The 27,890-nt window shown below is 36.9% G+C and overlaps 2 protein-coding genes across 3 annotated transcripts in view; one reads left to right on the forward strand and one right to left on the reverse strand.

Moving 5' to 3' along the window:
* Positions 1-27,890, forward strand: part of B3GALT1 (beta-1,3-galactosyltransferase 1) — a 504,607-nt gene that overhangs the window by 315,554 nt on the left and 161,163 nt on the right. The gene's annotated exons all lie outside the window — the stretch shown is intronic.
* On the reverse strand, positions 23,396-24,456 carry LOC140598179 (uncharacterized). The gene has a single exon (XM_072751845.1). The coding sequence runs from the start codon at positions 24,402-24,404 to the stop codon at positions 23,490-23,492; it is 915 nt and encodes a 304-aa protein (XP_072607946.1). The 5' UTR covers positions 24,405-24,456; the 3' UTR covers positions 23,396-23,489.

Consider the following 27,890-nt stretch of genomic DNA (forward strand, 5'->3'; position numbering starts at 1 on the left):
GCTTACTACTTTGTTATTTTTTCACTCTCAGGTCTTATAATGACATCTTTCATATTCCTTCAACCCGAAGTAACTACCTACTAGATCAGTAATTAGTGCCTCTAATTGTCTGGGGAAGATAGAGAAGGCCTCTATAGTAGAATGGTGAACAAATGCCATGAACAAAGGAGGGCAAAGGAACTTGGTTCCCTTTCTCGGAAACAATATTCTGACATATATATCTGGAACTATATTTCTTGCCCCAAAATTTATGCTAATATCTTATTCAAACTTACATAATCCTAAAAAACCTTACCATACTCAATGAGATACACAAATCCTATGTGAATGCTACCAAGTGATTGACTACACATATTTTTAAGTTAGAGTCTAAAGCAAGCAAGAAGACTAACAAAGAATATTTAGCTCTGTAATCTAGAAATTTCAACATTCAAGCCTAAGGCAGGCTGGTGTGCATTGTGATTTCATAATATAACTCAGGGATGTAGAAATTATAAACTCAACAGAAGAAGGTGAGATTTCAAAAATTCAGAAGAAAAGTAGAGCTGAAGAAATATCACATGCATTTGACCTGGCCAAATCACTCTCTTATTTCTCAACCACAAGCTCCCCTGACTGAATTTGATTATTCAGTCTTAAAAAATAATAATTTAGGTCCTGAAAATCAACATATTATGACACATGTATAGAAGTTACAAAATCACATGGAAATAAAATACCACCTTAGCAAGGGAGCTCAGAAAATATATTTTGGGCACTGAAATTTTTATTTTGGGATGGGAACATGAGAATGCATTTAAAATTGTTTATTGACAGTTGGTAAATCTTTTTTTTTTTCATTTTTTTTCTCTGCGTGGTACAGATGGGAAGCTAACATCTTCCAAAATCATTTCTCAGTTATACATATGTGTAAATTAGCCTGTGCAAATTACAAGTTTTCTTTGTCTGCTTTATTAAATCCTGTCAAAGCTGTTATTAAGACTGATTTTATATTGTCTACTACTTGTGAAAATCGACAATGTAGGTTTGTGAGTTAGTCACTTCAAAAGACTTCTAAATATCTGATCAAATGTCAGCAAAGTAATGAAAATACTTGAGTGTATAAATATCCATGCTCACACACCATTAACATTTTCATTCATATAAATATATTACTCATTTTAGAAAGATTCCCTACATTGGGGCAGCCATTCTGGAGCTCCTGTCCCCCTGATAGCACAGACAGTGAGTTTCACTGTCAGTTTAGATATCATAATGACATTCTAGTGGACTTAGATAACCCTGCAGTTGTCCTCTATTCTCATCCCCTCTAGATTTATGTGAGGGAAGAAAGTTAGATTTTCTAAAACAATAAAGATCTTCAGACTGACAAACACTTACCACTCTTCCTCCTCCCCATAATTTCTCCATTCAAATGGTTTCGTCTCCAGGTTACAGTGAAGCCCAGTTTGAATTTGAGAAGTTAATCACTCAAAAGTCTTGCCCATGGTTCAGCCCTTAGTTCTAATTACACAGTGGATCCATGGAGACCTTATGACAAAGAGCAAAAGTAACCACAACAAATATAAGTATAAAGCACATTGTAGAATAGAGAAATTTTCAGGGTCTGGTTTTATTTTCTTTTAGAATTGCACTTAGAAGAGTTGAATTTTCTTGTGAAGTATTAACAACTTTTTCAATCCTCTTCTATATGCATTCCCCCTTAAAATTCTAAGGAGTCTAAATTTAAACCACTATGATATTAAGGAAAAAGAATTGTACTTCATGTGTTCTGCTTCAAGCATGTAATTGGAAAGAAAAAGGCATCAAAAATGAGAATAATGACAAGGCATTCAGGCATTGAACTGGCATATTTGAAAGTTGTGACTTATACTGGATTAGCCATCCTAAAGCTTATTGTTGGTGCAGCAAAGGGAAAACTGATTATAGTGTATAATCTATACAGAATTTGACCACATTCACTTAATAAATACTCAAAACTGGCACTTCTTTAATAAATATAGTGTCTGGATTTTAGAGAAGGATGGAAGCCCAAATGTCCATAGATCTTTTCTCTAATATCCTAGAGAAAAATAGACTTTAATAAATGCTTACTGAGAACCTGTATTTGGTTAGGTACAGAGCTGCATGGTGGAGATTCCACAGTGAAGAGGATGGAGCTAACCCTCTCATGAGTTAAGAGGTAACTCAGAATGAGTACGGTAAAGGTCTATGTTATGGGAGAAAATTATTTTTAGCTGGATAGAGGGTGGTCTCATTCTTTGAAAAAAGTTGGCAGATAGAAGCATGCTTACAGATAATTGGAGGAAGGTAGTTCAGCTGGGTACCTGTTTGGGATATTCGAATGGAGATGGATGGGACAATGGAGTCTGCATATTTCAAAGCTCAAAACAGACATTGGGCTGGAGAGTAATCTGGGAAATTGTCAGCTTTGATCTTTGAAATCTCAGGACTGGCTGAGATCAACAGGGAAGAGTGTGCAGAGAGAAAGAAGGAGAGAGCCCAGGGAAGAAACCGTGAAGGTCACTAATATGTAAGAAGTGACTAGGGTGGGGAAGCCTGCCCAACCACCTGAGAGCCAAATATCAATGCTGAAAGATGCAAACCAGCATGTGCCCACAGCAAGAAGGGAGCAGAGTTCATCTTGATGAGTTATGTAGTCATCTGCTACGAAAATGTTTAAGAAAGTCCATCTGCTTAGAATTTATGTAAAATTTTTATCATTTAAATATTATCTGCAATGTGAAAATATACATTAAATTTGGACAAATATCTTATAATTCACTTATCAAGAGTTATAACCAAGGAACACTATCAAGGTTTTTTGAACCCTTCCTTAACCTTGGTGGTCAGGACGTTTACCAATAAACAGCAATTTCAATTAATGTGGTATACTTTATATGACCATGTAGGAATAAGTAAGCATGTATTTTATTACTTTCAAGCTGATATAATTTCCACAAGTAATTGATTAAAGTATATTGATGATCCATGTATACACTATCCTTCACCTGCACACAAACTTGATTCTCTTGTCTTAATATAAATCAGTGCACATCTGGGATCGCCAGGTAGAATTAGGAGACAGCTCATCCCCACCAATGTAAAGAGGAAATTTCTAACAGTAAGTGCTATCAAAAACCCAAAAGCTATACGGTGAAGTTTCGTGTTGTTCCCAGAAACTGGTAACTATTTGTTGAATTTGTATGATGTGCCTAGAACTATTTTAGGCTCTGGAGATAAGCTTGTGGACAAGAGTTTAAAAAAAAAAAAAGACCCTGAACTTGTAAGGCTTCCATTCCAATTGAGGGAGATAGAATATAAATACAATTAAAAATGTACAATATACAAGGAAAGCTAGCAAATAGTAATAAGTGCTATTGAATTAAAATTTAAAAAAAAAATGAGTGCTCTGATCATGCACACCATGTTAGATGCTAATAGTAACTTTCCTCCAGGAATGAATAAATTGATGATTTAGGAGAAAAGAAGTTTAGCTATAAATGAAGTTTTGAGAAAGTAAGACAGAATTGGATATGGAACTAAAGTCGAGGGATTGGCCTTTTACACAAAAATCTCATCAAAGTTACAAAGGAAAGGAGAATAGATCATGCACATCTCTTTGCAACTCCACTGTCACAGGACCTGACATTGGTATTTATACGAGAAGAATAAGTGTATGGTACAAATCAAGGGTTTTATTTTTCATGGGCTAACATTTGCTAAACATTTACCAGCACATCACTGGCAAAGTGTATGAATAGGCTACTATATTTCATCTTCACAAGATAAGGCATTCCTGCCTGCTATTTGCTTCTGTGAAATATGAAGCAAAGTTACCACAGAGAGGTATAGACACTTGAGGTATTTAAATAAAATCTGAATGGCTGCTGTTACTGGATGCTACATAGATTCCTGTATGTGGTGGAAGTTTGAACTAGATGATCCTGGAAGGCCACCCACTCTATGAATATATGATAATATTGGAAAAATGTTGCTAAGGAGCAACAAATTCTAACTCATTTTGTAAACTTTACAAATTTTCTCCCAGAGTTGTAGATATAAGACTCACTTGTCATTTTTCTTATTTTATTTCATTTTTATCGCTACTATTCAATTGTTTGCTAAGCAATTTGAAAAATCTATAATTCTATGATTTAGAACTTGATTGCAATCTAGAAGAACAAAAGAACCAATCAGATATGGGGACAAGAGGTGTATCTAAATGGTTGAAATTGTGGAACTGGTATAAGAATTTTAATTAGAAAAGTATCCTAGGCTAGTTCTGTGTGCTTTTTTGTTTATAATTTATTCTTTTAATATTTTAATTTTTGGCCATTGTCAACAGTTGTTCTTTGGCTCAAAGTTGCAATGCAAGTACTACAGGGTAGTTCAATATGGATAAGTAAATAGAACCCTTTTGGCAAGTGACGAGTCAGACAAAAATTTCAATACTGAAATCATACTAGATAAAACTATTGAAATTTTACCAAAATAAACCATGAGGGAAACTTTAAAAATTGACACTATGTATATTAGAAATTTTCTGGTACCAATTGTGAAACATTTATTTTACTTCTTATTTCTTCAGCACTGTTTAGAAGACCTTGGTTCCTTAGACATTTGCACAATTGTACAAGGGGGCGACGGGGAGGAATGTAAAGCAAAATAATGTTTTCAGTGAGTTGTAGGGCCGGGATGCAAATACTGGAAAGTGCACTTGTTCCGGAATTATGTCTTCTTGCTCTCTTTCCTGCCTACGGTAAAGGCAGAGGATTGTTTCTGCAGAGAGCATTTTAATCACTCCAGGTGAAAAATACTTCTATAGTCTGACATGGATTGTGTATGTAAGGGCTTTTTTACAGGGAGACATGAGTGAGCTGATAACTTACCAACAGCTAAGTCTTTGGGCACTTTAGAGAGAGATGACCTCCTCCCTTCTTCCTACAGTGGACGAAAACATTCAGTCCTACCCTGGAACCATAGTCTCAGCTGCTCTTCCTTGTGAATAATGACTAATAGTGATGGTTTCTCAATTCCAGAAGTAAGAGGTACCCAATTCTAATTTTTATCCCAGTTTCAGAAAGTCTATCTTGCTCTGAGTCTGGTCTTTCCCAAGAAAGTTGTTTTTTTGGAAAAAGCCCTTGGCATACCACTGCCCTCCATATCATTGGCCCATCTCCAGGTAGAAGGTCCTCTTATTTGTAAGACAAGTGACATTTCATAAACATAGCAGTGCTCTTCCACAGGGAAATTTGAAGTTGATGCAGCTTGTTTGAGAAGTAGATTTTGTTACTTGAGCATTTAGACCTTTCTCTTCTTATAACTATTCCTAAGTCGTAACGAAGATGCAAACCCTGGAAGTTATTATAGGAAACTGCGTCTAATTGTTGTTTTGTTTTCTCTCTTACTTGTGTGGTACTCTACTTTATGGGAGTAATGGTAGGTACCATGGAGGGTACCTGGCCTGTCTCCAGTAGGTCAGAGAACAATGTTAACACAGTTCAGATACATTCAAGTGAGATTCAGTAAAAGGAACAAACTTGCCATTCTTTACAATTCCAAAGGTATCTTGAGAATAGATTCTATTAGTGTGATTTGGCTTTTCTGGTCTCAGAAGCCGGAGTGCTTTCCATATTCTAATTGCTTGCATACTGTTTCTAGAATAATTCATAGAGGAACTGTGTGAATTAATAGCTATGAAGAATCTTTCAAAATACAGTTTGTGAGAGTCTGGATCCTCTTTTTACTGTGCATGTGACTTTCCCTGTGGCCAGAAGGTGTGGGCTATGCCTCTGTTAGCAGACTTCTAGGGACTCAGCCTTATTTTATTACATAAAGGATACACTGATGGTGACATTATCTTATCAGAAGATTTTTACATAACTGATGCATGACTGCTACCTGGCTGACAGTCGGTGACTGCATAACGCTTCGCACCGTCAGGTAAACTTTGTTTCAGAAAGGTTAAAAAGTGAAAATATGTACACCTAACATTGATGAAATAACATAATGAGGGAGAATTTCCTAGATTGCTCCATTCATTTACAGATTTGATAAATAGCCTTTGAAGAATTGTTCCTGATGGTTTGTCACTGCTAATGCAATTTGTAGCCTTCAGATGTGTGTTTGATCAACTGGAAGGAAAAGAATGGAAGGTAGGCTGTAATCTCTGGATTTTCTCCATCGGGCAATGGAGCTTAAATTCTCAATGCAGAATGGACATTTACCATCATCACTGAGGCTACTAAAGAAATTAATTGAAAAAGTGGGAAAATATTCCTTTAAGTCAGGGAAGCAATGTTGTCACCCTCTTATCCCTCAATTACAATGTGCAAAATCTCACTAGTATTTTATTGAAGATGCTTTTATAGCTCTTTGTGTTTCATTAAACCCAAAACAATCTCTATAATATACTATGGCAGGTGCTGAACTGCTGCTTGAGTTACTCTATGAAAAAGCCTCTTGTGGAGGCGCATTAACTCTCTCTAGCCTCAGGAGAACCAAGTTGTACAGTCTGATTTCTTCAAACCGATGGAGAGTTTTGTCTGCTTGGAATGCCATCCACCCCTTGATCAAGTGGTTCTAAGTTGTTCTTCTCCAGCAAGCCTTCTCACTGCTGCTGACATTTGGGACTATGTCAACAAGAGCTATCCAGTGATCTGTAAGATGTTCAGCAGAACTCTTAGCCACTAGGTGCTAGAAGTACCTTCTCTACAAAAGTAACAATCAAAAATATCTCCTGACATTGCCAAAGGACCCCTGGGGCACAAAATTGACCTGGCTGAGAACCATTGCTCTACATTGCTCTTTTTTTAAGCTAGAGATGCCCTGGAAGGATAAGGTCTGATATTTCCAGAATTGGTTCACACCCATATAATTATAATGATCAAATGTAAAACCAAAGGATGAACTAGCCAGGAATTAAATAAACCAGAAAAGCTGATGCTTTCAGCTTATAGATTCAAAATTGCAGCATGAAGCTACACTATGAGATAATTTAGTGTCAAGGGTGGGTTTTAAGACAGGCAGGATGATGGCATAGACATCTCTCCCTCTCACACAATTTCTGTGAGGGGAAAAAACAAAACTTTCAGATATGTGATAAAACAGCCAAAAGCACACCAACTCAGTGTTATTCATTGTAGACTGTTTGATCCTATATATATTTTTAAGAGGCAGTAAAAAATTAAAAGTTTTTCATAAAGAATGAAGACAAAGAAAAATAACAAACTGTAGTATAATTCAAATGAAAATGTTATTATAATAAAACTACTCCTACTCTAATTTTTTTTATATGATAGTCACACAGAGAGAGAGAGAGAGGCAGAGACATAGACAGAGGAAGAAGCAGGCTCCATGCACCAGGAGCCCCATGTGGGATTTGATCCCGGGTCTCCAGGACCATGCCCTGGGCCAAAGGCAGGCGCTAAACCGCTGCGCCACCCAGGGATCCCTACTCCTACCCTAATTAGTGTTTTGCTTCCATCCACATGAAAATATTTGTCACCTAGGTGTTTCCCCAGAAGTACATCTTTTTGTATATAAATGGCTTTATTCTTTAGTATTCTTTAGGAATTCAGTACTCACAGCCATGATTGCTTGTGATTTCTTTTTAAAACAACTGTCTTGGGCAGCCCAGGTGGCTCAGCAGTTTAGCACCGCCTTCAGCCCAGGGCCTGATCCTGGAGTCCTGGGATCGAGTCCCATGTCAGGCTCCCTTGCAGGGAGCCTGCTTCTCCCTCTGCCTGTGTCTCTGCCTCTCTCTCTCTGTGTGTCTCTCATTAATAAATAAATAAATAAAATCTTTAAAAAATAAAATAACTGTCTTAAAAAATATGTCAAAACAAAAACTGCATTCGTTTTGCACATATAGAAATAAATCTCCAAGAATTTGCCAAAGAAAAGTACTGATGCTAATGCCATAGTATGAAAAGCCAAGTATGTCAACACCTGCAACAATCAGTGCTCCCATGGCACTAACATGGAATAGCATCCTCTCTCATGTGAATTATTGCAATAGTTCATTTACTGGTCTCCTTGCTTTCTTCCATATTACCCCTTAAAGTTTATTCTCTCCACTATAACAGAGCAATCCTGTTAACTATCATTGAAATAATGTAAATCCTCTGTGCAAAGCACTTTGATGGCTCCCTCTCTTACTTTGGGGTAAAAGCTAAGGCCATAGAATGGTCTGCAAGGTCCCATCTCTCTGGTTTCATACTCTCTTCCCCTCCACCTTGGTCACTCCACTCCGGTTACATTGGCCTCCTCAGTGTTCTGAAATCACCAGATCTATCTTAGGCATTTTGTACCTGCTGGCTTTTTTGCCTGCAGTGCTTTCCCAAGGACTATTCATGCATGTTATATGCATCACTCCCTCGTTTCCTTCAAGTCTGCTTTAATGTCACTTTTTCAGTGAGGTTTCTCGGACTATTTAAACTTGCTGTCTCATACCCTTCTCCATCCCACTGCCCTTCTCCCTCTCCTCTTTTTTGATTTTTCCCCAGAGCATGTGTCTTTCTAATATATTAATTTCTTTTTGTTCTTGTTTGCATTCTCCACTCCTCCTGAGAACAAAAACAAAATTCAATGAAGGAAAAGATTTTTACTATTTAATCTCCTACTATATCACAAAAGCCTGGTAAAGTTGTTGATATATGTATGGTTCTGAAATCTATATTACAAAAATAAGTAATCAATATGAAAATCAAAATTACTTTCAAAATATAAATTCAAAGACCATGAGGTCTCAAGATTTCTTGAGACTCAAGTTTTATTGAAAAATGGAGTTTCAAATTATATTTGATGTGGTCTGTTTTTAATCCTTATACCCTTACAAAACAGCAGTTAGTCATGGGAAGGAATAATTTATAATTCAAAGAATTTCTCATTATTAAATATGAAATATATTAGATGGTTTTTAAATCATCATGTTTCCAAAGTGGAAATAAATTTTTGTGGAGAATGCCAGTGATTAGATTATTATCACTTGAATCAAGGTGAGGAAAAAGGGATGAATCTAAAATTTAATACTTTTAATATTTTATTTACTGAAAAACACACTATGAGAGGATAACTAATTTAGTATTATAATCCAGAAGCAGGAAAAGATCAGTGTCCCAGCCATCCGGCAAAAGGGGTTTCCCTTTTATTTGAGAGAGAGTTGGCCTTTTTTATCTATTCAGACCTTCAGCTGATTGGAAGAGGGCCTCTCACTTTAGGGAGGTGATCTGCTTTATCCAGTCTACAGGTTAAAATGCTATTTTCCTCCAAAAATACCTTCACAGACACACCAGAATAATGTTTGACCAAACCTCTGGACACACTGTGGTTCAGTCAGTTAACACAAACTGTACTACCACATTGTGTTCCACATTTCTTTATAATTTCTTAAGTATTAAGGATTTTTTCTAATAATGACTTTAGAATAAAACTCTACACATTTCCATTGCCTTCAAAAGAAAAAGAAATATGTTGTTTATTCTGTGAAAGAAATAAATATTTCAAAAAATTCTTGGGATAATGTCAAAAAGATATATTTTTAAAACTCTCTACATGTTTCTCTGTTGAAAACCCTCCATTTTAAGAAGAATGCAAGTTCCAAGGAGGTTTATGAGTGCATTTCTGTATCCTTACAAAAATGGTATAAATGTAACATTTCTTTTCAAGGAGGGCTTCTATATTATTAAATGTCATTTTCACTTTTAAACAGTGTTTGAAAATAAATTTTACAAATTTCGGAACTACATTCTTGAAACAATGACAGTCAAATATGTGGAAGAATGTAACAGCCCCCAAACAAACATATTCTCACCACTTTGATTTTCTCAGAACTACACAAAGCTCAGCTTCTCTACAAGCATATTCTTTTCCGTGTTCTATTTGTTCAACTGAGAGTTCTTTTCATGAACTTCCTTGGTGTTGGAGTCACTGTAAGCTGCTTTAACTCAGCCCTCCAGAGAAAACTAAGTCTTAGTCTCTTCTCTATATTGCTCAGTAATACACTCAGCCATCAGAGTGGGGAAAGAGACACCATGACTTGACACTGAAGCAAGAGTCAATATATATGTGGCAATGTTCAAAATACTTAACAGCTAGTAAGCCCTAGGTACCAACCAATCAGAACACATGCCATAAATGTCACTGAGTGGATGTGCCTGAAGTTCCCAGTGGAATTTTGAAAGCTGTTGGCACATAAAGAAACCAATGATATCTACTCATCTAATCATGCCTATACAAATGTCACACTTTCTTTGGTATGTCCTCACATGCTTACATTTCAAACTCTAATTTATAGGTCCTAAAACTTACTGAGGATATAATAGTCTAAAAATGGTGTTGATATTGTTGATGAATTTATAATGGAAATTGATATTTTATAATTTTCCAAATTAAATAATACATCTGAAAATTTTTAACCTAAAATTTCTCAGGAAGCTTTGTCAAAAGACAAATAGATACTATTGAGAATGGGCTAGGAGTGTGTGTATATGTGTATGTGTGTGTGCATGTGTAGAGGTGTCTGGTCGGTGGGGGTTCTAATAAGGGTACTCAATAAAAGTAGCCCGGCCCTCAGAAGCATAACAGTTAGCTGTCGGGAAATACACATACATAATTATAAAACTAGATCAAATATGGTGATTCCTGTAAAGAGACATGGGAGGATGTCTGGAGCATCTAGGGGAAAAAGATCCTTTATAATGGAAGACTTCAGAATATGCTTCATGGACTAGGTGATGGCTTAGAGTATGAGAGGGCAAGAGGAAAATGAATGAAAAAGTAGGTTTTCAATTATCTTGTTATGGCCCATAAATGGTAAAATAAGGCACTGTATTTTAATGAGGGGTACAAAGAAAATTAAAAGATAGAAAAAGTACTATCACAGGCAGAAAATAATTAGATCCTAAAGTAAGAGGAACTGATACTAATTCTTATGGGAGATGAGAGTAATACTTGTAGATTCTGTGATCCTGAGAAAGAGTAACTGCTGTTAATCAGATGACATTCTGTAGTCCTTCCCATTTACTCCCAATAACCCCAGCACTTAGGGATACTCTTGAACCAGATTAGCTCCTTGCATATTATCTTGCTCATAATGAATAAATATTTTGAAAATGCCAATTTATAAAACCAAGAGAAAAATCCTTATATTGAGAACCCAAAAAGGGTCTAACATTTTTTCAAGATACCAAATTGTCTAATTAGAATTCTAAATAGTTACAAGAATTATCTACTTCAGAATTATCTAGATAGATATTTAGAATATAATTAGGATATAATTAGATATTATGATCTAGTTAGCTATCTGGGAAGGACTTTTGGGGTGAACCCTTTCTAAGGACCTCTGAATAATCAGAAAATGTGTCCCCCTTACTATACTGCTGAACAAAAATTAAAAAGTAATGACTGATTATTGTAACATTTGCTTTGCGTGATTAATCCTAATAGGTAAATTAGAAGTTAGTATTAACTAGTCCTGAATTAAGCTTTGCTGTTCTATCTATTCATGGAAATTATTGTTTTAATTAAAGATACAGCTGCAGTAAATAGCAATAAGTGGTCCCAGGATCTATGTGAACTACCAATTACCAGGATTTAGTATATATTAGATACAGCTAATATTGGTGTTAAAAGAGGAAAGAAATTTACATTCATATTCAGGGCCTCTAGAACTGTGAATCAAATATTTCTACTTGTTAAGATGGTGCCTGCCAACAAGCTGTTCAGAAATACCCATTAGAGTTATAAAGCAAGAATTTATCTTAGTTTATGAGTGGAAAGTTAATGAGTAGAAAGCATGGTTTCTTCCTCTCCCTCTCCCTTCCTTCTATCCCATTATGGATACCATCTTTTATTTTCTTTGCAAAAAAAAATTAATAAATGTTTCCATTTATTTTGTTTAAGCAAAAGATTAATACTTAAAAATGTACTTATAATATAAAATGATTAATGAGCATGGGGCCACATCTGGACTAAAAAATATTTTGATGCAGTCTCTGGAGAAGCTTTTTTCAAGTAATAACTAGCACATGAAGTAACCAAATAGTCCATGGTGAGTCAATTTTTTCAGAGTATATAGACTTAGGTCGACTCAAAAGAATCTACAACATCTTGCTTTGGACATATGTAAATGATATGCTGACAAGTGCATTATTGATAAACTGGCACAAGTTGATGAAAATATTAGGCCAAAGAGATGAAAGACCAGAGAAGAAAATCAAGATTTCTGTTTTTTAAGGAACAGCAGTATTTTAGAAGAATGTGTGTTTTGACTATTTTTCCATGCTGGGAAATGTGATATATAATGACTAGTTGCATTTTTGTTATTGTATGTGTACAAAATATATTTTGTACGAGTTATAATGTATCACTTCCTGAATTACTTCTCGCTGCATATCAAGACAAGCAGCTAGCATGGAGCTGATGCTGGAAGTGTGTTTTCCCAAATTACACATAAACAATAACCTCAAAAATCTTACCCAGGACCGTGGTGTGGACCTGCCAGTTGAATCCCCTGCACGTTGATGGCTGGGGCCCAGCGTGGCACACATACAAGGGTCTTCTTGCTTTTCGAGTGCTTTATCATCCTCCACTTTCCACAGCGTGTGAATAAAAGTGGCCTCCGCTCGGAAAAGTTAAAGTCAAATCAAGAAATGAAATTGATTCCCTATCCACTATAGAATAAGAGAAACCGAGTGGTTTGGAAGTGCTTTTGTGTTACTTTGACACATTGACTCTCAACCCAGTCATACTCCAAGCTCCATTTTTATAGCAGATATTTTATGAGACATCTTTATTTGCCTCAAAGAAATTTCAATATAACCTATCTGCACAGACTATCTCAAAGAAACAAATACGATGCCCTAGATTTAAAGGAAAAATATATAAATGCCCTGAAGCACAACTTCAGCAGGTGACATAATGAAGTAATCAAACACTTGCATCCGCCCCGGGGTAGACCCACCATGGGCTCCTGGTGAATGTGGCAGCTACAAAGGCTGACTGTTCAGGTGAGTAGATCAGAAACTCATGCCAAGAGCAGTGTTACTGCTTTGTGATGTTATTTTCCAAAACAGTGAACAACTCCTGGCAAATAAAAAACCTGAACAGGATACAGTCTCTCCTCCATACATGCGGTAGTTCCATTCCTGATAAATTCAGTATATATTAAAACCATACCAAAATACTATGTGTTTTACCTTTTGTAAAAGCATCAGGTTACAGGCTTCTGCAGTTATACTCAAGTGTTTTACTTTCTTGCATATATGAAAGCCTTGGAGGATGAGCAACTACTCTGTACATCGCAGCATGTCTAGCATCCGTAGGCCTCCACCCACTAAATGCCAGCAGCACCTCGTTTTCATGGCAACCAAAAGCATCTGCAAAGATTTCCAGAACACCACCCCCACCTCCCTGCCAACGAGTGGTACCAGTGGTGTGGAGAGCTATGCCTGGCTTTCATCGTAGCACGTGATCATTCATCACTCCGGCCCACCCCAATCCTAGGAGAGCCTCAACTCTGCCCATAGTGAGTTCCTGTCTATCAGAATAATTCCTAACAAGTCCAACATGCATAGTAGTGAAAAAAATTTTATCCCCAAACTCTTTATAAGTTCTCACAACTATATGAAGAAAAAAACGTTAAGTTTAGAAGAAGCAAAAAGAACTGATAGTGAAGGGCTTGTTTATAAGGTGAATATAAGAGGGCTCTCGGTACTATAGGTGCTGAGTTTTGGGGGAAATCCCTTGTCTGATTTTTTCGTATCCTCCTCCCCAGCTTCCATCAATTAATATTTATAAAAGGTTTAGAACAGTTTCTGTTACGTTGTGCGATGTAATCTTTGCTAAATAACTAAAGAAGTATTCCCAAAGTTATTCCAAAATTCAGATCCAATCATATTTCTTCCTTGATCAGAAGCTTCAGTGGATCTTGTTGTGAAAATTCAAATAATTTAAAAAAAAAAAATAATAATAATAATAATAATAGTAGTAAATAAAATTCAAATAATTTTTAAGGAGCAGATCATCTCCTGAAATAAAAATCTTAGGTGAAAACACAATGTATGAAAGACAGAAAAGCAGTTCTGCTCGGGTTAGAACTAGGGAAGGGCCAGGCAGGCACTGCGTCCAAGCACCCAGCTCATAACCGCAATCAGATGATCTGAGATGTTTCCTTCACACCACGAGGTAATCAGCCTCTCCGGTCTCTAGGTCCCCACCCCACTTGTTCAGCCACTCATCACAGGTGTCGTAACGGCAGCTAACACTGGCTGATGGCTCGCAGTGTACCAGGGGCTTTTCTGATCCCTTTCCCGTTTTAACACAACTCTTCCTCATTATAACCTGATGATAGAGAGAGTAATCATGCATCCACTTTACAGATGAGAAAACTGAGGCCCCTCCGAAGAACTAGACAACTTTTCCAGGGTTGTTTGCGACCAGGAAGTGGAAACACCACAGTCAGAATTTCGGAAGTCAGCTTGATCAGATTGCCACACCTTATTTATTTTTCTTACGTTTGCTGTCTTCTACGCCGGCAGCTCCCTAACAGTGTTAGACCACAGTGCAGTAGCATGCAGCTCAAATGGTAGTAGAAAGTGAAAATATTTAAAAGTAACTCAATTAATAGATTTATAATTGTTTCTGAACAAACTTTATGTTAATACATTAAACACCCTTACTAAATAAGGAATGTATTTCATGTAATATGTAGTTTTTGTGTTGCTATCTTAAATGTTTTTTTTCCTTTCCTAAAATAGGGAATTGGGGCACCTGGGTGGCCCAGTCCATTAATCATCCAAGTCTTTATCTCAGCTCAGTTCTCCATCTCAGGGTTTTGAGTTCAAGCCCTGCCTTGGCTCCATGCTAGGCATGGAGCCTACTTAAAAAATATTTTTTTAATTTTTTAAGTAAAATAAGGAATCCATATGTTTCTTTTGGGGGAGGGGATCTCTATATCTTTTGAAAACTTTTTTATTGAGATATAACTGACATGTAACATTATATTAGTTTCAAGTATACAATATACTGATTCAATATATGTATATACTGTGAAATGATCAGGATAGATGTTAAATCTGGTTAACACCCTTCATATTTAGTTACAATTTTCTTTCTCATGATTGAGGACTTTTAAGATCTACTCTCTTAACAATTTTCAAATATACAGCATAGCATTGTTAACTATAGTCACCATGCTGTACATTAAAGTCCCATGACTTATTTATAAGTGGAAGTTTGTGCCTACTGAACACTTTCACTCATAGGAATTCATAAAAATATATTTATAGGGGTATATATTCATAGGAATAATTGAATTTTTCTTTTTCTAAATACTCATTTTTAAATTTTTTTATCAGTTTCATTTTAAACATTTCCAACCTTTTTGTACTTATTCTTCTTACTTAGCCACTTACTCATTTACATTCCTTCTTCCCAACCTGTCTTCTTAAATGAGGCCTATTTAGATTTTTTTTTAAGATTTTACTTATTTTAGAGAAAGAATGGGAGTGGGAGGGGCAGAAGAAGGAGAGAGAGGATCTCAAGAGGATGCTTAGCATGGAGCCCAACACAGGACTGGATCCCAGGACTCTGAGATCAGGACCTAAGCCAAAACTGAGAATTGGACCCTTAACCAACTCAGCCACCCAGGTGCCCCACCTTTGTAGAATTCTTTAAGAATTTTACAGATCTTGAGATTTCAGATCTTCCAGTAGTTCCAACTATGGGTCCTGGGCTCCAGCACCTGCTGGCTCTGCCTTTTACTAGCTGGATGACACTGAACAAAGTTTCCTATCATCTCTGAGCACCCATTTTCTCACCTATAAAACTGGATTATAATTGTCCTTAGCTCAATATCTTTAAAATGCTTAACTCAATGAGTGGCTCATACAAAATGCTCAGTAAATGTTAGTTATTTTTAACTTTCATATTTATTTTGAGGGAAGAGGCTGTATTTTAAAAGTATCTCAACTTTCTATCAGACTGAGTATCCTTTATCACTTCCCTTGTGGCAAGTAGCATATATTTCTTTTTTAGTCTCCTTTTACTGATAGAATGTATTTGCTGAGATTTGTCTGCTAATTCATAAACATATGAGTTCCTTCTACTTAATAAACCATATCAATGTCTAAATTACCTTTTTTTTCTCTGTTCCTTGGTGAAACCTTGGACCTGGCATTTTCTAAATGCTAATTGCTTTCTTTTCTCACTCTGGTAATTCATCCCAATACATTCTTTATTTTTTATTTATTTATTTTTTTATGATAGTCACAGATAGAGAGAGAGAGGCAGAGACACAGGCAGAGGGAGAAGCAGGTTCCATGCACCGGGAGCCCGACGTGGGATTCGATCCCGGGTCTCTAGGATCGCGCCCTGGGCCAAAGGCAGGCGCCAAACCGCTGTGCCAGCCAGGGATCCCTCAATACATTCTTTAAATGAAGGATTAGTTTTACCTAAATATTTTGTGAATGAAATAGCATGTAAAAAGCTAAGCCTTTTTTCGATGCGAGGAACAGGTTTATAGATAAACATAAGTGATTTAGAGTCGCCAGATTGTAAAAATCTCAGGAAGAAGGTATTTCTGTTTCTCCAGTTAAGGAGATTGAAAGGTAAAAAGGTAGTCACAACAAGTCAGTCTGTTCAGATATTTTGTGTTAAAATTCATAAGTAAAGATTTCAAGACACAGAGAGTGAGAGAGAGAGAGAGAGAGAGAGAGAGGCAGGGGAGTGAAGGTCGGGTTGTAGCGGGAATAGTGTTTTGCATGCACTCATAAGCACACATCCAAATCTGATGGTGGTTTGTCTAGTGCATGGGAGCAGGTGGGAAGGCAGCCTTTCTAATGGCTTAATAACTAAATAACCAGGTCTCCAAAGCATTCAAGTCACAGGATGAGGCTATTTTTAAAGGGGGAGGGGAATAAAAGCCTATTCACTCCATTTTTATCCTACATGTTTTTATGTAGTTTAAATATTTTTCCAATATCCTCTTACGTCAAAGATTCTGAAAGAACTAGGTATTTATGATTCACATGTTTTTTTAGTGAGTGAAATAGCTCCAGAAGTTAAAGGAATTCACCTAAACCGAGGCCATAGAAAATGTCAGGGGCAGAGCTAGAACGCAGACTTGGAGACATTCCTCATATCTTCCCTCATTATTGGTGTGCAATTACTTCTTTCTATGAACTGAAAGCATTAAGAAGTATTTCTCATTATACTTCTGGTAAAATAAAATGCATAAAGTCAAATGAAATACAGTGCAAAGTAGGCTGCACATATTTGCAGAAATCTGATCTAATATATAGAAATAAAGTGCTTTTATTCTTCTGTGGATGTTTTCAGTCCTATAAAAAAATTCTAAAGCTAAGTAATTAATTTAAAATTTATAATGGCATGGTTGTTGCTGTTGTTTAACCTGAAAGCATCAAACACAACAATGAAGGCTATGACGTAAGCAGAGAGCCCTGCCTGCTTAACCAGAAATGAGGTTACGAAGGGAATGGAATGAAAATGAGAAGAGGTCTACACAGCGGCACTGTGGCAAGCACACAGCTGGAGAGAGGGCCACGTGCTGTAGAAATATGAACCCTGACCACAGCATTTGGCTTTCAAGGAGTGAAATTGCAGCCACCAAATGCAGTGTTTTCCCACCATCCCAAAAATGTATTTTACATTGGCAATTTCTGCTGGATAAAACAGAGATTTTGAGTCAATTTTTTTTCTCTGTCTCTGTTTTAATGACTCAAATAGTCTGTGAAACCATCTTTTTTGTGAGATACCTCCCAACCCTCTCACTATTCCCTGAATTTTGTTAACCTGCTGAGATAAGATTCACATGGCAGCTCATGCGCTGCTCAGGAATTTCCAAATAAGGGGCTGTTGTTCCAGACTATCAGTTGACTTTTTAGTGGTGCAACTTAAGCAAATTATTTAATACTTCTGAGCATCAATTTATTAAGTGTATAGGGAGGGTAACCTTACTTACCTCATATGTGAAAGATTTAGCACGGTACCATTGATATTAAACAGTAACTACAGAGCTTTTCACTAACTCAAGATGAAACCCAGTGGATAGACATTTTCATGGGACCATAGAAATTTCTTTCTCTGTTTCATTATATATCATGAGCGCAATTGATTTACATAGAAATAGACTTGGTGTTTACTACATAACAAATAATAATATTTGGTGAAAAAAATAATAATATTTGGTGGTTTGTATTAGGGTTACTCCATCTGACTGAACTCCATTAACCACAAATCATGGGGAAAATAAAGAGAGACATCAAAGAAATAAAAGGAATTTAAGAAGAAATGGACAATTGGTATAAATGGGGGAGCAAAATAAGCAATTAGTCAAAATAAACCTAAAACAGAATCCTTATACATTAAGCAAACTACCACAAAAGCTGGATTCTAAACCTCTTTGCCAGTGAGCCACAGGCTTTATGCATGTCACCCAGCTTTTTTGGGTCTGAGTTTTCTCATTTCTAAGGTAGGGACTGGAGTAAATCATCTTCCAGGTCCTATTCAGCCCTAACATTCTAGAATTGTCATGAACTAGGGGAGGTTAGCAACTAAAGTTGAAAGCAAATCTAAAGCTTTCAAAATTCCACTTCTTAAAATTTCTATTAAATAATTGTAACATTTGCAAGTAGCAGTACTTTCACTCTTTTATGCAAAATTTTTGTAGACTTTAATCTGAAAGACTATGGACAAACCCCAGTTATTTCTGCAAAGTCAAACCGATGGCAGCTGTTAACCAAGAAAAACATCTGGAAAGCCATCTGCTAAGGTTCACACAGGAGATCTCAGACTCAAGCTATTCCCTGATAGGACACACAGGATCCTAATTCTCTGTGTGACTGAATGCAACACCTTTCATTTGGATTCTCCAGGATAAGAGTAGTGCCAGAGGACAAGGTGGCCTTGCTGAAGACTAGAGGCACCCACTATGGGTTCACTGGAAGCTATTTTAAGCCAGAAAGTGCTACTTCCAATCAGCACCACAACTAATCAGTTTGTGTATTCTAAAACCAAGTTCGGAGGGTCTACTATGTGTGGGTCACGGTAGCAGTAGAAGAGCATGGATCCTACTGATGAAGTGCTCGTAGCACAGTGCAAGAAGCGGGCGCATGAGGACATCATTGCAGCACAGCATGGTGGGGCCGGAAGCCGAATAGCAAGTCTTAAATCCAAAGATGATGCATAAACTGTCATCAGTGCAGCTGTTTTCAGAACAGTGAAGGATGATGCTAAGCTGTACTTTCTTTGGCCTATTTTCCATCGAACCACTTCCATAAAGTGATCTCATCAAGGTAAATCATATTGACTCAGTTCCATATCCAATAATTACAAAATAATGAATTTTTTTTTAAGTCACAGCTATTTGCTTCTTGTTTTTTCCACCCAACTGGAAACCAAGTCCTTTAATTTCTCCTTTGTTGTGATGTCACTCCCTTCTCCCCATCCTGTTCCTCTTGCCATAGTTTTCATCTTTTTTATCTTTAGCTATCACTGCACCCTCCCTGTCTCTGTGCTTGCCTCGCTCCAATTCATTATCACCTTCATTACTTGATATTTTTTAACTAAGGCATTTTGATCAAATGGAATATGCTTTTGCAAAAAGACAAAATAAGTAAAATATGAAACTTTCAACTAATTAAAATTGTTAAATAACATGTGAAACTAATTCTTCATCCAAGTCCTAAATTTATTTCTCCTCTGTATATTATCCCACCCTTCCTCCCATAGTTGATGCCACATAATCAAAATAATCCAATTTACATTACAAAATTCAAATGCCCTGCCCTGCTTCATAGAGCTACCTCCTAAAACACTTAACCTCTCACCCTACTTGTTTGCTTAAAACTCTTAAGTGACCTTCCCTTGCCAAAACAAAAGTTCTCAGACTTGAATGTGTATGAGAATAACCTGAGGTTTTTGTTTCTTTCCTTTAATGCAAATTCTTGAGGCCAGATCCTCCCAAAGATTCTGATTCAGTAGTTCTCGCCCCAGATGCCTTCTTTCCTAGTATCCTTGCTGGCAGCTCCTCTACTTCTACTCTCCCTCCAGTCTCTTCCTATTGTTATAAATTCTTTACAGATAAGAACCAAACCGTGTTCCTAGTATCTAGCAGAATGCTTAGGAAATGGATGGCTCTCCATAATTACTTTTAAATGAGGAAAAGAAACAAATGTATACTCAAAATCATTCTGCCTGAGGTGATAAAATCAGAAACATGTGAGATTTGGGCAGGTATCTGAAATGAGTCATCAGTTGGTCAAAGAATAAAAGAAAGCATTCAGCTTTTGTTTTGATTAACATCTACTTTTGATTATCCTTAGAGGAGGAAATTCTAATTTATGACTCATAATAATTATTGGCAAGATGGTTCTAAACATGTAGATTTTAAGAAAAACAATTTTAATTTTCAGGGTTGTCAATTTACAAAGGCATAGATCCTTAAATGCCCTAAGGCAGTTAGCCCAAGGATAAAACTGTGTTGCTCATTGTGACAATGTATTAATATTATCGGGCACAATGCCACCTTAATATGTTCATTTTAAATTACATAGTGGAGGTAGACACCAAAGATTTTCCAAGGTAGGTGCAAGTGATCTAGATAAATGAGAATCTGGCCTTCTTCAAAATTCATAAAGCCCTGCCCCTCTGCACTTCCAGCCAGTGGGGTCTCACTATAACCCACTTTGTCAGGATGTTGAGTCTGTTATAAAGTGATAGTCTAGATAAAAACACATACGAGGCAATCCAGGTATTGGAGTACCATGTGTGATTCCTCACAAAGAACTGTGGTTCAAAAGATGACAAAAGAATAAGGATAATGATTATTTTATTTTTGTGTTTTGGTCATGTTGGATGGGAATGCATCTGTATTGACATGCGTGTCCCTCTCTGCCTGGAACATTTTCCCTCTCTGTACACATATTTCTTTCTCATCCTTTAGATCTTAGTTTGGAAACAGTATGCTCCAGGAACTACTCTTCTTAGCTGCCACATCTCTGTGTTCCCAAGTGCTTGTGTTTATCGTAGCACCTGACGCTGTGTATCAAAATTGCACATTTAATATTGGCTAGTCTCCCCACTTGACCATGAGCTCTTGAAGAGAGAAATGTTATCATATTCTTCATTATACCCCTAGTGTCTAGCATAGAGCCTACAATAAGATAGGCATGGAATAAACATTTGTCAAGTAAATTAACGATGTTATATGTATTTACTCAATATAAATCACTGGGTATCATCACAGCCTACAGATTACTTACTTTTTTTCTTGTTTTCCTTGTTTTTCATTCTTTCAAGCTCTGCAAAACTACTGATTTAATTTCCAAAGAGGCATTAATCATGTAAACTGGAAGGTCAACCATCTAGATTCAGTCCTAGCTCTACTATTAAGTAGCTAAGTGATCTTTAACAGATCACTATGCCTTTCTGCTTATTTTCTCACCTACAAAAACTAACTTCTAACCCAAAGATTCCATGAGTTCCAAAAAGAAACTCTTTATATTTCAGGGAAAATACCTCTACAACATAAGCCTCTGTTGTTCTCCTAGGGTATAATAGAAGTTTTCATGATGATGTTTTGTAACACTAATAAAGACCCTGTGGCTTTTAAGCAAATAGCGTTTATTTTCCTCTATACGAAGTAAAATTAATACGGAAGGAAGAAAAGGTGACTTTGTGCCTACTGGTGATAGCAATAGCTGAGTGGTCAGGTCGGGTAGGACTGATGCCAAATGTGGGGAGACTGGCTACCAGAGTCCAGACAGCCAGCTGTGGTGCATGATTCCAGTCCCATCATTTCATCCCAGCCATCTGGGGCTCATGAAAAATGGAGGAAGGACAGGGAAGGACACAATATCAGCATCAACCACACCACTGAAATCTGGATATGAGTCACAAAGTGGCCACTTCCTACTCTATAGAAAGGAGGACAATATCACCTCACCTTAACTTCCTCAGATTGCATAAAGGTCTAAGAATATAATGAGATATTGTACATGGACATTTTTGTGAGTTGTAAAATGCAAATGATAGTTCTTAGACAAAATTAGACTGTCACAGACCCCACCTTTGAAGTAACCTGAAGGCCACTCGGTCTGTAAATATTATTGAGCACATCATATGTGTCAGACACAGATCTAGGCATGGTTCTAAAAGAAACTTGTCCATTATTCTAGTTAGACTAAACAGAAAACAATAGACTGAACATAAAACGAACACATAATTAAATAAACTATTAAAATAATCTTCAGAGCATTTGAGGGGACTACTTTCACAGTGAAGCTCAGGAAAGACTTGAAAGGTATCATTTGAATTAAGAGCTGTGAAGACCTGAGGAAGAGTATCCTAAGCAGATGCAAAGGCCCTGGGGCAGAAATAAGCTTAGTATATTTGAAAGATGGAAATAGGCTGCTATGGTTAGAAAATAGAAAATGATGCACAAGAGGTAGAATGTGAGTCAAAGAGAGTGATGGGGGCCAAGAGAAAGAATTTGGATTTTATTCTATGCAGTGGAACACCACTGGAAAATTCCAAAGCAATGTAGTCACATGCTCAGGAACCCCAAACTACTGCTTTTAGGCTGATTTTTCCCCTCAGAAGAAAAGGCTAAGCAGACAAGGACTGTTTCAGGGAAATTTTTTTTTCCTTTTATTTATTTATGATAGTCACACAGAGAGAGAGAGAGAGAGAGAGAGAGAGAGAGGCGGAGACACAGGCAGCGGGAGAAGCAGACTCCACGCACCGGGAGCCCGACGTGGGACTCGATCCCGGGTCTCCAGGATCGCGCCCTGGGCCCAAAGGCAGGCGCTAAACCGCTGCACCACCCAGGGATCCCTGTTTCAGGGAAATTTAAACCAACTAAGTTCACACACTTTTATTTGCTTTCTTAAACCTGTTAAATATTTTACTCTACCTGCTTCACTTAAACGAAAAGGTCACTTCTAATTTATTTGTTATTGGTTTGCTTTACTGAAAACCAAAATAAGACCAGGGGTCATTTGCAATAAGTAGTGACTGTCAGTTTGTGATCCTGGAAATCAAAGTGAAGGATTATTAGAATTCTGGATTATTAGATTCTTTCTCTATTTTGACTTGTTAATTATTTTTAGTATTCCATTTTGAAAGAAACTGGAGGTAGGAAGATTAGACAGTGCATTAGGATTTATGAACAGCTCATTTTTATAAAAACTCTTAATACTTTATGCAGAATTAGGTTTGCTAATAAAAACATACGCCGAATGTCATCCCTTCCAATACATTTATCCACAATTATATATGGGGAATTATAGATTTATAGTTATTTAGAATTTTTTTTTGTGTGTTATGAACACTTTATGTTAAAGTATGAACAGATACCATATCTACAAAATTTAAGCTTCTGTTCCAATAAACACTCTGTTTTGTTAAAGCTAGAGAGGTACGGAATGTCATGACCTGCACACCAGCCTGCGAGACTCTGGTGTTTACACGGGGCAATCATAGACGTGGATTTCCTGGTCATCACCCACGGACACAATCTTTGAGCCATTTCCATTGTACTTTACTCCCCAGACCTGATCCTGGTGATCGAAGAAGGTGTGAACACAGGTTCTTGTTCCAACATCCCAAACTTTCACACTTTTATCAGATGAACTGGACACAAAGTGGGTGTCGTCAGGACAAAATGCAACATTCAGCACCCATGATGCATGGCCACTCAGCATGCCAGCCAAATTGGCATGTTGTACATCATAGATCTTGATGTAGCCATCATCTGATGCAGTGACCAGGAGCTGAGAATCCGGGGAGAATGTCAGGGAACGGATAGGCATAGCATGGCCTTCCAGCGTGTGCAGTTTTCCAGTTGCAATATCAAAAATATTGATGATCCCATCTATGGCTCCACTGGCCAGATATTTCCCATCAGGGCTATATGCAATACTAAGAATGAATTTTCCTCTCGTGTCCAGAGAATATTCCTTTTTCCCACTTTCCACACCAAAAATGTTCACTTTCCCCACATGAGTTCCTGTGGCCAGATACTGGGAATCAGGAGAAAAGGCCAAAGTCCAGGCATCCACTGGTCCTGCATCTATAGATTTTATCTGTTTGCCATTATCCAAGTCCCAGAGACGAATATGAGCGTCAAGAGAACTGGATGCAGCGATGGGCAGCGTATGGCTGATGTCCACAGACACCACGCCCAGTTGATGTCCCTCTAGACTCCACTGTAGGTCCAGTCTCTCATCACACCACTTCCAGACTTTCACCAGGTCATCCAGGGACCCCGTAACCACCGTCTCAGAGTTTTCTTTCTTGTTTGTCCCCCAGGCAACCGACCAAATGGCATCATCATGGGCTTGTTCTTGTTTGAAGAGAATACTGTACTGGTTGGTCATTTCCTCAACCAAGGAGGAAGGCTACAGGCCAGACAGTTCGCCGCCCTGCCGGCTGCACCTTATTTAGAATTTGATCTTGTGTTTTTTGCCTAGGCAAAGCCTCATCCTAATAGATTTTTAATAGAGGATAAAATATGATATTAGAAAATTTAGTAATTCTTAGTATTTCATATGAATTTGTGAGTAGCCATTTGAAGAATCTAGATATATTTGTTGCTGTTTTAATTCCATAAAATTTAAATAAATATCATTTTAAAGATCAAGTCTAAGAGTATCAAGGTCAAACCAATTTTTTTCTCTTTGTTATACTATTACTTATTTAAAGATTTTGGTTTTGTTTTCAATTGAAAAGAAAAGTATTTGAATGACATTAAAGTCCTCAAAGCTAGTCAGGTTTTTAAAAAATAGTACTTAAGCAATCTGGAGTGTGCAAAATTGTGTACTTGTCTGATACCATGCTTATTCTGACATGCCTGCACACGTGCACACACACACACGTACACACGCACACAAACTCACACAAAGTAAATTCATATCTTCATTCTCTAATATGTGGGGCTTCTGGAAAAGAGGTAACCAAATATAAATTTTCAGGTGCTAACTATTTTTCATTTAGGGCCACTGCTTTATTTTCTCTGCAAAGTTCACCCCTGACTAGCAAGTCAGTGTGGAGTCCCTGCAATGTGCAACAGCCACACCTTCACACAGAGAGGGGCTCAAGGGGGCTGTATCTAGACAAACACTTCTAAATCAGTCATGGAAAGACCTTTGTTGTCATTTGAAGGTTTTTCAGCAATTCTGGTGTGGGCTTGTGGGTATTTTTGCGAAGTCTCAATGTCAGTGCAGACATCTTGGAATTTAGGAAAAGCTTTCTGATTTATTTCACAACATACATAAATTTTGCTCTGTACCTGAGTGGCAAATTCCTAGACAGAACTTGAAAATCTCTCCTAGACAAGTGTTGGCCTTTTCTTTTTAACTGCTGTTGGAAGAATTATGAAACAGAATAGGTGTTCTATAGGCAGCAACATGCTAGCATTATTCTCACTGACAGAGTGAACTTAAGACTTACCATATAACCAATGTTTTAAACAAAAATTATAGAGTATCCCAAATTGCTTAAGCTACATCTCTAATTTAACAGTGAACATATTTAAATGAAGATGAGCTCAAGGGTTTTGTAGTCATGGCAACATGATGTGAAAATATACCATGTCATTCAAGTCTATTAGACAAAAATATATTATCATTCCAAAGGTTTTTGTTGCTACTTTAGATACTGACTGTAGAAGAGGAAAAAAAAAGAAGAGGATGAGAGAATGGAGAGATCATGGAATTTAATTATTTTCACTACCAAAAAGTGCTGGTTTGAAAATAATCTGATTTAAATTTTAAACAACTTTAACTACAAAATTAATATTAAAGAATATGAAAAAAATAAACAGAAAACAAATTTTCTGCCTTAACAAAAATGTGTTAAATCTACTTCCTGCAAATAAGAGTCTAAAAGTAAAGAGTAATTTTTTTTATTTTAACATTTAAATGAGTTGCTTTTAGAGCACATAATTTGTGACTAGTCACATGAGAAATAAAGCCTGAACAACACAATTTTTAAATTAATTTAAGCAAATATGTAAGATATCCAGAACTTTATTCAGAATCATAAAATGGACAGGTGATTAAATTGAGATGGTTATGGATAATTTAAAACACAGAAAGACTAAAATGGAAATCATTTAAATATTATAATCATTAAATATACCAGCTAAAATTTTGAAGTCTATTCTTAAATTTTCTCTATGCTAGAAATCCATATCTAGCTGTACATTTTTTCTTATAAAAATAGAATTGCACTATACATATTTGTCTATAATTTGAGAGCTTAAGAGCCTGGCTTTGATATCAGACACACTTAGATTCTAGTTTCAGCTCCCAGTCCTATTTTGAAAGGTATGTTTTGGGACCCATCTGAACCTTCATTCCCTTATATGGAAAAAAAAAGACATAATAGAAGCGCCTCCAGCAAGGGACCATTGTCAGACCAGGAGATATCAAACTGAATTTTAAAAGACAATCAATAGGTGCCAAAACAAATCTGACAGAATGTTAGAATTTTCTGCCGGAGGTTTTAACACAGCCATCACAAAACTGCTTCAATAAGCAATTATGAACACAAAACTAATGGAAAAAATAGTCTCAGCAAAGAAATAGAAAATATAAAGAAAAACCAAATGGAAAATCAGTTTATTTTAGAACAAAAAAGTAGAATAACTAAAATTTCAAAACCTCAGTAGATGGGCTTAGAAAAAATAGAGGAGGCAAAAGAGAAAAAAATCAATAAGCCAAAAAAATGTAACAATAGCAATTACTCATTCTGAACCTAGAGGAAAATGACTAAGAAAAATAAAAATGACTAGTCCTCAGGGATCTGTCGGACTAATACAAAAGATCTAACACCCATATCATTGGAGTATAAGAAGGAGAAGAGAAAGAGGGCAGTACTGAAAAGTATTAGAAGAAAAAGTGGCCAAAAGTTTCCTAAATTTGACCAAAACACAAACACACACACACACACACACACACACCCCATAAACATAGCAAGAGCAAACTCCAAAGAGGAGAAACCTATACTAAAAACCTTCACAGTCAAACTTTTCAAAAATAAAGACCAAAAAAAAAAAAAAAGGCAAGAAATACCTACTTTTTAAGAGGGGAACATTTTGAATGACAGGGACTTAATAGAAACCATGGAAGCCAGAAGTATGTGGTACAACATTTTTAAAGTACTGAAAAAAAATTAACTCAGAATCCCACATCCAGCAAAAAAAAAAATCCTTCAGGAAGGAAGAGGAAACCAAGACATTCTCAGATGAGGGAAAACTGAGCAGACTTGCCACCAACAGACCTGACTTAAACAGAATTGCTTACAGGGGGTTCTCTAAGCAGAAAGGTAACAATAGAAGGAGGAAGTTTGGAGCATTAGGAAGAAACTACGTGGTAAACAAAAATATGAGTAAATCCAGTAGACTTTCCCTCTCCTCTTCGGTCTTGAGCAAGGGGTGAGGGCTGATCTCCCTGTAAGGACATCTGGACTCCAAAAGCTATGGGGAGCTCTAGGAAGGTCTGGTGCAGAGGAGTGATGTGATTGGATCTGAAATTTAAAGGAATGTTCCTGAGGGGGCACCTGGGTGGCCCAGTGGTATGTGTCTGCCTTTGGTTCAGATCATGATTCCAGGGTCCTGTGATCAAGTCCCACATCAGGATCCCCGCAGGGAGCCTGCTTCTCCCTCTGCCTATGTCTCTGCCTTTCTTTGTGTCTCGCTCATGAATAAATAAATAATCTTTAAAAAAGGATGTTCCTGGGTGCTGTAAGGACACCAGAGTGATCCAGAATGATATGATGGAGACCTTAGGCCAGGGCATCTGCAGAGAAGCTAATGAGAAGTGGTCTATGCCTGAATATGTTTTGACGGTAAAGTCAACAGG

The sequence above is a fragment of the Vulpes vulpes genome, chromosome 3 (assembly GCF_048418805.1).
Source record: "Vulpes vulpes isolate BD-2025 chromosome 3, VulVul3, whole genome shotgun sequence".
NCBI classification, from domain to species: Eukaryota; Metazoa; Chordata; class Mammalia; order Carnivora; family Canidae; genus Vulpes; species Vulpes vulpes.

Bases quoted from the DNA above. Each gene is read 5' to 3' on its own strand.
- LOC140598179 (XM_072751845.1), bottom strand. From the start codon at position 24,404: ATGACCAACCAGTACAGTATTCTCTTCAAACAAGAACAAGCCCATGAT.